The 12673-nt window shown below is 38.6% G+C and overlaps 1 protein-coding gene across 5 annotated transcripts in view; it reads right to left on the bottom strand.

The window, feature by feature from the left end:
• Positions 1-12673, bottom strand: part of LOC148870087 (uncharacterized) — a 25276-nt gene extending 12603 nt beyond the window's left edge. For 3 of the 5 annotated variants that reach the window (XR_016107654.1, XR_016107655.1, XR_016107653.1), the window contains exons 1-3: positions 12133-12673; positions 7426-11883; positions 6017-6079 (exon numbers count right to left, since the gene is read on the bottom strand). Coding sequence is in view for 1 of the 5 variants with exons in the window: in XM_088971923.1 (XP_088828049.1) it covers positions 7473-11777 (4305 nt within the window). In the remaining 4 variants the exon portion in view is untranslated. Of the gene's footprint in view, positions 1-5370; positions 5530-5756; positions 6080-7425; positions 11884-12132 lie in introns of those variants that run through there. The other 2 variants (XR_016107652.1, XM_088971923.1) reach the window with 2 other exon arrangements.

Here is a 12673-nt window from a genome sequence, read left to right as displayed (position 1 = left end):
ATCACCACCTATAATAATCCCAACAATCTTGGTAAAAGGCCATCATGAAACCATCTAGGCCTAGGGCTTTAGATCTTTCTATTGAAAAAATAGCATCTCTTACTTCTTGGACTTCAAAATTCTTTTCTAGTTGATCCATCAAAATATTCCCAAGTAGCCAATCAAGGTCAGGGATTTCTTCTCTCTCTCTTCTTGGACTGTCATAAATGGATTTGAAATGGCTCCACAAAGGCTCTTGATATCTCCTCCTCACTTGTAATCACTTCCCCATTCCATTCTAGCCTCTCCACAAAATTCTTCCTCTTCCTTCCATTTGCTAAGGCAACACGAACACATCTCCACATAATTCTCCCTATTTTTGTAGGCCAATAAAAGGTGCCATTTGAATTTATTCTTCTCATTGTTATAACTCCACAAACCGCTATCTCCCTCCTTTAGCCACCTAATCACCACCTTCGAGCCACCTTCAAGGACCAAACATCTGATGTTCAACTCCCTTGCTCTTTGGATACCTTCCAGGGCTGCAAGAATCTCAACCCTAAGAGAGCCTCCTTCCCCAATTGGGCCTGAGAACATAGCAATGAAAGAATCTCAACCCTAAGAGAGCCTCCTTCCCCATCCTCATTCCTGAACACTCTCCCAATCCCAGAAGGTCCTGGGTTCCTTCAATAGCTACCATCAAAATTCAGTTTTGTGAACCAAGAGGGAGGAGGGGACCACAAATGACTACAGGTCCTCTTACAGAGGGCAGAGGAAGCTATCTCCTTCCAATTTCTTACCAAATCAGCCACAAAATAATCTGAGAACAGTTCCATAGTTTTCAAAAATGTGCCACCCTTAACAAAATTAGATCTAATAAGTTTTCAATGGTTCTTTCCATATCTGAAAATATTTGTGAGTTTCTCTCTCCATAGAGACCAATACACTACAGCCATAATGCTTCTCCACATAGTCTTCCCTCTTTTCTTCGTCCATTTAAAAAAAAGAATGAGAGAACAAGCTTTGGACACTCCCAAGGGGTATCCAAACACACCCAAAAAGGGAAAAAGCCCACTCCCAAACAGATTTAGCAACCGAACAAGTTACCATAAGGTGGTAACCAGTTTCCCCATCAGCTTTACAAAGAGTATATCTATTAGGAAGTAAACAAGAGTTGGGTCTCTTTTTTTGAAGTAATTCTCATCATTTGTAAGTTCTTGATTTTCTTGAAACTCTCAAGACAAGGGAGTTTCTTGAATACAATGTAAAAAGACTTAACACTCCCTTGTCTTGATTTTCTTGAAACTCTCAAGCCTCTATTGGGATAAGTGCTTGGAAGTAATTCTCATCATTTGAAAGTTCTTGATTTCTTGAAACTCTCAACACTTAATTATGCCCCACTTCCAAGCACTTATCCTAAAAGGCCAGGCAACATGGGCAGGATTCTAATGGGGTAAACTCCCTTGTCATCTTTTCTCAACTCAGCCATCCTATCTGAGATGAGACCCCCACATGAACATCTCATCAGCATTGCTCTTGAACCAACAGATAGGTTCACAAGCATTCTTGAGAAGGATTTGTTTCTGAGATGGATATAAAGCAGAGTTTAAGTTTTACCTATTTTAGGTTTAGGTGCTTGGGTTTCTTAGTTTTTCAATTAAATTGTTGTTTCCCCTTTGAAAACTCATTTGTGTTTTTCTTCCTTTGTATTTGATAAATTTACTATTTCCAACAATCTACTAGAGGAAAAGTCTTTTGTTTTTTATCATGGCAAGTTTAAGAAATGAGGCTGGAGCAACCAAAGGGGTTCACACCTTAAAACTGCGAGGTGAATATGAAGCACATGCCTCATATGTCTTGAGCCTCTGCTGTTAAAGACATGGTCATTAAAAACCAACAAAATAAAAAAGAGTTCTAATCACATAACTGAGACTTTAAATGGAACTCATGTTATGATAATATTAGTGGAAGGGCACATGTTATTCACATTTTCAAATAGAAATAAAAGGGTAAAAATATGAAAATTTTTTGAAAGCTTTTTTTACTGTACTTCTTTAAATGCCTAACTCATTTATTGGATTTAGAGATTAAAATATTTGGATAACTACTATTTAAAGGCATTGGCATCATATGATATATCAAAATATTCCAACTTTTATGGCCAGGACATGAAGGCAAGGCTACTATCGACATTTTCTTGATAAGGCTAGTATTGGCATTATACGGTAAAGATATTCTGTTTTAGCTTTTCAATTTATTTAAGCTGGATATAAACTAATTGATGTAGGGAAAAAGGGAGAAAATTCTACGTGGGTTAGCATGGTGGGAAGAAGAGGGAGAATTAAGGATTTGAGTTACAAGAGAAAGACATTTAGATATGACAAAATACTGAATATTTGGAAGAAAGGAGACAAAAGAAAATGAGCAACAAACTATTGCCCACAAGTAACTCCAAAATTCCAATTACAATAATTACATTTATAGACTAAACTAGTTTCACATTGACACAGACACAGGAATCGGAAACAAACATGTGTCCAGGAGCCTTAACTCAGAAAGCTGAAGAAACAAAAATTCACAGACACGTCTGTTTTTTCAGGTTCTAACATTATATACTTAATTACCTATAAGAAAGGTTTAGGCCTTTATCTTTGTTACTTAATAATGGTTTCTAGAAAAAAAAATGGCATTCATTGTAGATATTAGCTATTCATTTATTCCAAATAAACAAGTAGATAAAGGAAAACATTATGTTAAAGTGCCAATCAAGAATCCACTTAGTAGAGTCCATGCAAGACCGGTCTAAACATGAAAGCTTGGATCTCCCTTTACAGACTCCAATTTCAACTAGGAAGTTGATTTAAAAAAACTTTTAAAAAATCTAACTAAATAGGTAACCCATTGGGCATCAGGGCACTCAAACAAGAACTTATTCTTAAAATAACTTGATAACCCATATAAAAAGTAGCAATCACAATTTTACCATGAACAGTAAGACGTAGATGACAAGTTTTCTAGGCAATTTTGCGAGGTCAATTTGGGAATGGGCTTTCTCCCTATTTGGATGTAACTGGAATCCTCCATCAAACTTGCAGGGCCTTTTTTCCCCTTCTTTTTTCAGGTGGCGGATAAAAAGGGGAAGGACTATGTGGAGAGGACTAAAGGCTGCAGTATGTTGGACACTTTGGGAAGAAAGAAACTCCAGGATATTCTTAGAAGCTGAGAGAGGAGCAGCAGATCTGAGGGCTATCATACATATTAGGGCGGTACAGTAGCTGAAATCTTTGGAGCTATTCACAGATTACACTATGGATGACATGTTGAAGAAGTGGGGTGAAATTGCAAATTGCACACATAGACCAAGTCAGTAATGAGTGTGGCTTGGACCCCTCCACCTGGTGGATTCTTGAAATTAAACTTTGATGGGCATAGTAGGGGAAATCCGGGACAATCGGGGATTGGGGGTGTTTTTAGGGATGAAAATGGGGTCATTTCTGCCATTTTCTCAGGCCCAATTGGAGTGGGTGACTCCCTTAGAGCTGAGATCTTTGCAGTTATGGAAGGAGTCCGGAAAGCTAAGGAGTTGAACATCAGGAGAATCATAACTGAAGGGGATTCAGAGGTGGTGATAGGGTGGCTGATTAAAGATCACAATGGCTTATGGAAGTACAACAATGAGAGGAGGAAATTCAAGTGGCTAGTGCGGGAGATGGAAGTTAAGACATGTTGGGTTAAAAGATCGGCTAATTCCCTAGCTGACGGTTTAGCTAAACAAGGGGCAGAAAGGGATTCACTGTTTTGGGCTAAGCTGTAACTTTAGTGTTTTTTTCTTTTTTTTATCTTTTCTTGAGGTTCTTTGTTGCTCTTGGAAGATAAGTGTGTTTGTCTTCCTCTTGTAAATCTTCTATTGATAATTTAATGAAAGTGTTATTGATAAAAAAAAATAGAGGGGCGCTTAGGTGATACAAATTTTATAAAATAAAGAACTAAATTTTGGCTAGTACTGTTCAGCATGTTAATTGAAATAAGAGCAATTCTTTTTATTAAGAACATTAAATTTCCTGAAAACATGGAAAATCATAAAATGTATCAATTCAATATTTTCAGAAAACAATACTAACATGATAAGTATTTAATAATTTAATAGAGCAATTTCATATCAATTTTTTATCAATGAATAAATATTTTATTAATCCAGAAAATAAGAGTTACAGGCGACCCAAGGAAAGGCACGAGATGAGACCTTTCCTTTAAGATTAATTACAGCATTACAAAATCAGATGAACATGATTACAAGGTAGCCCAAAATAAAGAGTCCCAAGAAACCCCTGTCCAGTGAGTCAGCCATCGAGTTTGCTGATCTGCCTACCCACTGGACTGTAACTGTAATATTTCTTGTTAGCCATTTCATATCAATTAGCAACTAAAGAACACTATAACTTTACATTATAAGAATTGAGGATAGAAAGTAAAAGAGAAAAAGAACAAAGGTGGAGCTATTGTTTTATTTAATTGCAAGAGGGAGAGAGAACAAAAAAAGAAACCTCTGCTTTTTTGATAAGCGGTGAGAGAGTGTTGTGTTAATATGGATATGAAGCCCCCCCCAACTGTAGAAAATCTATACAGCTCAGATGTATCAGAAACTCAATATAGAAATTACTTCTATTCTTTCTATTTTTCTCAAAACCCTGTGATCTTTTAAGTTTCAATGGTAAAACTTTAAATCCAAGTATAAAAAATTTATATAGAATATAATAGAATGTATTGACACACATATTAGTAAAATGTGACAATATGAATAATATTATAGCAAGGTGCCTGTTTTGTCATTTTTGTCACCTAGATACCTTAACTATGGTTTCTAGAAAATTGACATGTATCCCAATTCCTAAAACATCAACATAAAATACCAAATTTTGAATAAAAATATTACTAAATTGCCATTGGGATGAAGAATTGAGAGAAAACTGATTCCCTTGCTTCTATCCCTGCATCACAACTTCCATAAATACTTTTCCTGTTAAAAGTATGCCTATGGAGCCACTGCTCCAGAAAGGCAAAACTTAGTCATCTGGTCAAATCTTTGAGCTGTTTATCAAAACAAAATTCCTTAGCTGTGACTTTTAATTTTTCTGGACAGTTTATATTTCACGGTGTAAAAAGTCAAAGGCAACATATGCGCCTTACTACCACCACCACTAATACTACTGCTATTAATGGCAGTTAACTGGTTCCTTTCAAGTGCATAATGGCCTTGGATACTCAAAAGGAAGTTAAAGCTTTGGCATCCAATCTGAAGTTCATTCAGGTCAGTTCAAAGGTTAAAAAAATGGATTAGCTGATATTTATCAAAAAAAAAAAAGGATTAGCTGATAGGTTTAGAAAGGATGGTTGTTAACAAAAGTACCTTAGAATGGAGTATGCCACACTTGGGGACAAAAGCTTACACTTTTGTTTTAATTCATGTGCTCAATATGTCAGCCAATGGCTGTATCTGATTCTGATGTCATTTCTTTACTTCTCTAGACATCTGGAGAGTAGGGCTCTATCCTGAAAGCTCAAATGAAGTTATTTCTTGTTACTGATCAAAAAACCCTAGAAGCCTTGGTACACTTCACAAGCTTAACATTGTAAAAGACTGTAACACATTCAAGAAATTAGGAGCATTAACTGATAATGGCATAAGGGCTTATGTCCCAAGAGTGGTGCATTCACTCATTGGTACGAACAAAACTATCAGCACAGACCTACTTGATTCCATGACTTGCATAGTGTGCTGCCATAAAAACTAAAGTAGTTTGAAACCAAATCTTCCAATCCAGGCAGAATAATGCCAACCTCGCCCAATTTAAGGATAATTCACTAAATTTGCAAATGATTTAAATGTTGGCTTGGAAGACAAATATTATTTACGGGGTGCAAAGGATGGTTATACCCTGCCTGTGGAGAAAACATTAAACATTTTAAGCCTCAACAAGCTGCTCTTTCTATTTTACAATTTCGCAGTAAAAAAGAATATACACATAAAATGCCACACCTTCAATGTATAGACAGCACCTAAAGGACAATCACATCATGCATACTTGGTGGTCTTCTACACCTGCAAAACATTCCAGCATTCTTCATCATTTGTCCATGGAAATGATGACAAGTAGATCAAATACATGACATATAATTATTCATGTTTGAGATGCATGCAGTAATCACAAAAATAAAAAAGAAATAGAATGAACTGTAACATAAAGAAATGAAAAACTCAACTCAACAAAGTGGATGGTTAATGAGTACCAACTTAGCTACTTTTTAGTCATCATATCTAACCTCACATATGCCCCAACTGAATATGGGTCTCATTAACTTCAATATTTTATTTTATTTTTTTTGGATGGGATTCCAGGTTGAAGACCTAATTAACTTTATATTTGCATTTCCATTAGCCAATTAAGGAACACAAATCATAAGGTGTTAAAACAGATGCCTAATAATGAGTGGCTGTGACACTTTTTTAATGTTATATAAGCCAAGGGACATGATTACTGATAAAATAAAATAAAACAAAATAATGATGACTAATAAAATTTCAATCTGTTTCTTTTGATGAGTCCCCGAGTACCAATCTATGGAAAATATCTTTCAAAATCAACTAATTTCAAGGCAATATATAATTATAGATTGCTTAGACCAATAAATGAATCACATGATACAATGTACCCTCTGATGCAGACCACCAAGAAAGCAAGAAAAAGAAATGCCACAATGATAAATCAATGGACCCTGACAATTAGGAATGGAAAGAAAATATAGCCAAACCAATACCACATGTGTGTTGTTTATTGTTTAAAGCATAAGGAACTACAAATTCTCCACTTTTACCAAAAAACCAACTTCTAACAGTCTGCATGTTTCATGTGAGAACTGACACAGACAAAGAAACAATTCAAAGTCACAGAACATCAATATTAGTATTTCATGTATCCATTTGGCAGGCAACTAACTTTAACCTTTTTATCAATATCATGAAGGCATCAAAATAGAGAAGGTGAAGCACATGGCTATGAACTAAAAAGGAAACCTAAGAAAGAAGAAAACGCAAACTATCGGGGAAAGAAGCAAGTGCAATACAAGTTATTGCCCTTTGCTGGAGAAGAATCTAATAAAAAGATATAGTGCAGAGATGAGATTTGTTTCATTGACATACTAAATGTTAGTCTTATATTGCTAATAAGAGGTGCAATACACAAAATCCTTGATCTACAACATTAACAACCTACAGCCACAAGATAATAAGCCCACTTAAACTTCAATAATCTCTACTATAAGCCAGACTTATTCAAAATGCAAGCATGATAACATGAATAGGCACATAAATATGCATATTTAATAATAATAATAATATTAATAATATGGTATTCAGAAAACTTGGAAGGTATGGTTATAAATATCTACCTGGACCATTCCTGAAAAACTTGGTGTGACAACAAATCTATTGTTCTTCACAGTAAGCTTGCAGCTAAAATCCCAACTGGTCTTTCTCTTTCTCTGCTAAACACTTCATCATCAAAATCTTCATTTGTGGAATTCTCTTGACACAGCATTTTGTCATCCCGCACGGGATTCAAATCGATAGCCTCCCAATCCATTGGACGAGCTTCATGCGCATCATCTTGGGCTGAGCCATCGAAGGGCTCAACATCCTCCTCCAAATTTGGCCTTGAATCATCATAAACAAGCTCCTTTCTTTTTCTTTCATGCATAGATGAAGATTCAACATTAAGATCAGAGATCAAATCACGTCCACCAGCTGTACTAATTCCAATTTGATCTCCAGCCCCATTATAAGCTGCATTTACTGTTCCAGGGTATGACTGCTCCGTAGCATCCTTCCTTTGTCTTTTCCATTTTTTTGTAGATGAGGTGCCATCATCTTCAAAATCTTCTTCTTCTCTCTCCCTGTGTAAATAAACCCATATTTTCCTATCTCCATCAAATTGCACACAAGGATCACGCTCATAATGCAGACGATCCAGCGCTCCACTGACTACTTGGTTAATTTGGGCATCAGAGACATCTTCTACAATATACTGTGAATCTCTTATCAAGGTGCAAACATCGGCTCTAGTACCCATACTTCCAGGCAATCTAGCAGCTGCATCCCTCACAAGACACAGAATTGTAACATGAGGTGGCCTATCAGGTTTAAGCATAAAATGGTCTCTGGCTTTTGATGTTGGTTTGCCACCACACCTTCTCAGAGGAGCAACAATGGATTTTTTACCATCAGCAGCGGTGTAAGAAAAAGCCCTGTCCGGAACAGAATATCTTAATTGTTCCTCCTTACGAAAATAGGCCCTTACTTCTTCAGAGCTTGGGCTGATAGTGGTAAGACTCTTCTGAGCTCTTAAGTCCCTGAACCTTTCCTTCGCATCCTGGATGGGTTGCATCAGTGTCACAGGTGGTGCAGGAAGGCTTCCTAACTGCTGGAGGGTCTCTTGACCACTTTTCAGCCAATTAGCAAATGCATCAACCAGCTTCACAAGCATCCTGTGAGGAAGACCCCAAGCCTCAGAAGATGTTTCCTCTTCAACAATCTCATGATCTGAAGAGTTGGAAGAAACTGGTCCAATCCAAGACCAGCTTTTTGTGGATCTTTCATAAAATACAACTGATTTCCAACCTTTTGCTCCTAAAGGTGCTGTTTTGGATGAAAATAGTTTCAGTACTCCTCTGACCAACTCCTGGAGCGGCTCTTGTGTTTCGAGAATACAAGGATCTCCAGGGTTTGATCTAACGCGGTTGACTATCTCTTGAACAGTGAGAGAAGGCAAAGTCTTCTGTCCTGGGAGTTCTGAATCATTGACATCCAAACTCTCATGAGATGGAAAAGAAGGTTCCCTATTGATCCCTTCTTGTTTTCTAGCTTGCTCTTCTTTATAAAGATTTTGTCTCCCATCTTTCTTCTCGAGGTGCTGCCCAAACTCTGAGGTGTCTTCTGCATATGGAGTAATCATTGCTGCACGAACAGCTGAAAGAAGATGTATAATGGAAAATGAGAAGCCAGTATGAACAGTAGGCGTTATCAAAGTGAATGGCTTCTTTGCTGGTTTTGTTTCTGGTTCTACATCTGTAGCTCCCCTTTCTGAAACAAGTGGTTGAGAAGTTATCATAGCTGAAGAACCAGTTTCAGCCTCCACTTTCTTTTTACCCCGTTTCTTCAGGGGTGTTGTGCCATCAATCTGCTGCTTAGGACTGGAGTTCATGTAACCAGATTCATCTGGTTCATCCATGTATGTCAGATCTGCCTTCCCTTTCCGCTTCTTTGTCACTGAGCTGCACCCTAGCAACAACATATCTGACCTTTCATGATGATTGCTTACAATAGTTTCAGTGTTTTGCCCTTTCTTCCCCGATTTAGTAGTATGCTCATGATCATCCACCAACCTATGTGATCCATGTAAATCATCATCATCATCATCTCCACTAATATAATCATGCATGTAATTTGACTGAGACACAAAATGGTCATGATCATATTTTCCTTTCTGCTTCCTCTCTGCATGATAGGCCTTTGACAATGGTAGATGTGACCTTTCACCAGGTTCACTCTGCAAATGACCATTCTTTCCCAACTTGTGAGTTTGTTTCCTATCATCATCAACCCATTTAGCTGAAGTAGAGAAATTGCTGGCCAGGATTCCAGCAGCAAAGTACATTGGATCGTGTATTTGATCTTTATATTTTCCTTTGGACAAGTACATCTCTATTTCTGTTGTATGCATCTGTTCACCAAGATCACTACCCTTCTTGGATGGATATGTCATTGCATCAAGACCCTGAGCATATTCCTTTTTATCCTTCCTCACAAGTTTGTTGGCTTTTTTAGGATCTGCCAGAGATTTGACAGAAGCAGACCTACGACCTTCCAATACATTGCCAGGGTAGTCAAGCTTACTCCCCAAAAGATTAATATCATCTTCTTCATTGGCTTGTTCTGATGAATCTGACTCTGTCTCCTCACTCTGGGAAAACATATTGATGCCTCTCAGCTCTTCCCTTTTTACTCCTCCATTTTGTGGAGACTTCCACTTGATTTTCTCTTGCACTGTTTTCCCATAAGCAAATTTATCTTCCATTTCTGTTGGAAAAGCTCTATGAGATCTAACTTTGAAATCAGAACCCAAACTGTTCTTACCAGTTTGGTACTCCTTCCCCAGCTTCCATTTCTTGCTTCTAACTCCCCAATCATCAAAATTCACTGGAAGATCCACAGAAAAGGCTTCTTCTTGTGCTTTGTTATGTCGTGACGACCCATTTCCAGAAGACCAGTCAATGTGATTTCCCTTCAATAACGTATGTTGTGCTCTATCATTAACAGTTTTCATCTGATCTTCAACCGCAGGTTTCTGAAACTTCCCCAGATACTTGGCCTTTTTCCCAGCCACCAAGGAATGATAATTATAGGAAGCCCGTTCATTATTCATTTTTTCAGTTAAAGATTCTATATCTGCCCTCCGATGGACATACCTGGTCCTACCATGAGAAGGAGAGTCGTTCTTTACAGACAAAGGCAAACCCATAAAATCATCAATGGGAAAGTCATCTTCGCCTCTGAGGAATTCAGATTTCTTCCCTGATTTGAATGAGCCAACTTTGGCTACTGCACTCCCACGTGGAGCATGTCGATCTCTCTGGAGATCCATCTCATATGCTGATTCATCCAACTCTTCCACACCTCTTACCTGACCCCTTGATCGATGAGCAGCTCCATACCCATACCCTACCACCTGATCTTGCCAAGGACGAGCTACTGTTGGAAGATATGATTTAGACTTCATTTTCAAGCCATGCTGGGCAGAAGGAAAGTGACCCATGAACTCTTTTGCAGAAGAGGCTTTTGATCCAGAAAACTTCAATGTCCCTTTTGGGTTCTGCTTTCCATATTTCATTGGTTCTGCAGCAGTAGACTTTCTTCGAGAAGAAACATCCAGAACTGGACTCACTGAATACACCGCATGACGACCTGCTTTTGTCCCCAATTTAATGTCTTTCGGTCTTTTTCCCCAGAAGCCTTCACCAGATTCCTCCTGTTCTGAGAAGCCACTCTCCAACCCCAGGTCTTCCATCTTCTCATACATCAGACTCCTCTGACTTCTCATTATATTCAGAATACGAAGCCTCTCTTCAATACTGTATCCCACACAGTTCTCCCAAGCATCCTTTATCTGCATAAGACTGCTGACCATGGAATTCTGATATTTACGTAGAAGGTGGTAGTGTTGGCGCTTCTGGAATAAATTCAAACCCTGCCGATAAAGGGCAACTCTTGGTTCGCATAGTCCTCCCTTCAACAGATTGAAGAGTTTGGCAACAGGGCTTCCAAAATGAAAATTTCTTCCAGAGAAGAGCTCTTTTAGGGTACGCATGAAAGTCTCCTGGTCCATGTCTGGTAGGTACTCCGCAAGGCTAAAACGTTCCTCTTCAGTTAGGCAATTATTCCAAGTATCCAATGTCAGAACTTCCCCCAGGTCCGGAAGATCATAGAGTTCAAACGGTAAACAGCAGTTCTGTTTCCCAACTTGACAAAATTCGGCTCCAATTTCTCCCAATTCCGACATATCAAAGTCATCAGAACCTGCTCCAGAGTCAGCGTCGTCGTCATCTTCGTCATTGTCATCATCAGATTCCGAGGCAGTACTTCGCCTTGGAAGTTCATCCTCATCAGTCGACAGACTGTCTCTACACCCCGGAGAAAGCTCACCATCTAACTTCGAAACCCTAAAGTTATTCTTTACAATTGCCATCAAGCTACAGGAAGAGAGTGTAATGGATGCAACAAAATCCCGGTTCTTCTCTCTCGAACCAAACCGCAAATTCTCAACTTCTATGTGAACAAAAAACGATGATACCCTAAAAAAGGCAAACAACAGATGGAAACAATACAAATCTCTCAAAGCAGAGAAAGGAGAAGCAATTCCAATCCCAGAAAGGCAAACCATGTATAAGTCGAATAAGGAAAAAAAATAAGCACTCAAAAAGAAAAAAATACGGTACAAAACACTACCTTTTGACTGATCAAGAAAGGAAAAAAATACGTACGCATATAAGAAAAATAAAACTCAAAAACAATGGAACAAAGTGAAATCGATCGACCAATACCTAATTCGTCCAACGAACAGTTTCTCCGTCGATGTCTGCGAAGTTCAGATCCTCAATCGGAAGACGAGAATTGACTGATTAGAATGCGCGAGCACCATGAAGTCTGCGGTTTCTCTCTTCTTTTCTCGCATTTCCAGAAACCCTAGAAACAGAAGAAACGGGAAAGGAGAAGCGAACGAAGCGGTTATATAACAGGGAAGAAGGAAGGATGAAGAAGACGACGTGGACGTGGAGGATTATCGGTCGTCTGATTAGGAGAGGGAGCGACAATAGCTGAAAAAAGACGAAAAAAGGCCAGGAAAGAGAGAAGAAGGAGAGAGAGAGAGAGAGAGAGAGAGAGAGAGCGAGGGGCGTGTTCGCAGAGGTGGAGAGAGAAACAATGAAAAGAAACTAAGAAAGGGATTGTTGTTGTTGGTCGTAGAGAGACGGCGACTCAGCACCCTAGCCGATAGCGTTGCAGGGATAACCCTTGGGTGTCTTGTGGGTCAGATCACGGCCGGGTTTTCTAATTCCCGGCCGTCAGATCTGACCCACATTAACC

Source organism: Nelumbo lutea, chromosome 2 (assembly GCF_056320005.1).
Source record: "Nelumbo lutea isolate HS-2025 chromosome 2, American lotus-T2T, whole genome shotgun sequence".
NCBI classification, from domain to species: domain Eukaryota; kingdom Viridiplantae; phylum Streptophyta; class Magnoliopsida; order Proteales; family Nelumbonaceae; genus Nelumbo; species Nelumbo lutea.
The sequence above is the reverse complement of the archived record's forward strand: the minus strand, read 5'-3'. Positions and strand labels throughout refer to the sequence as shown.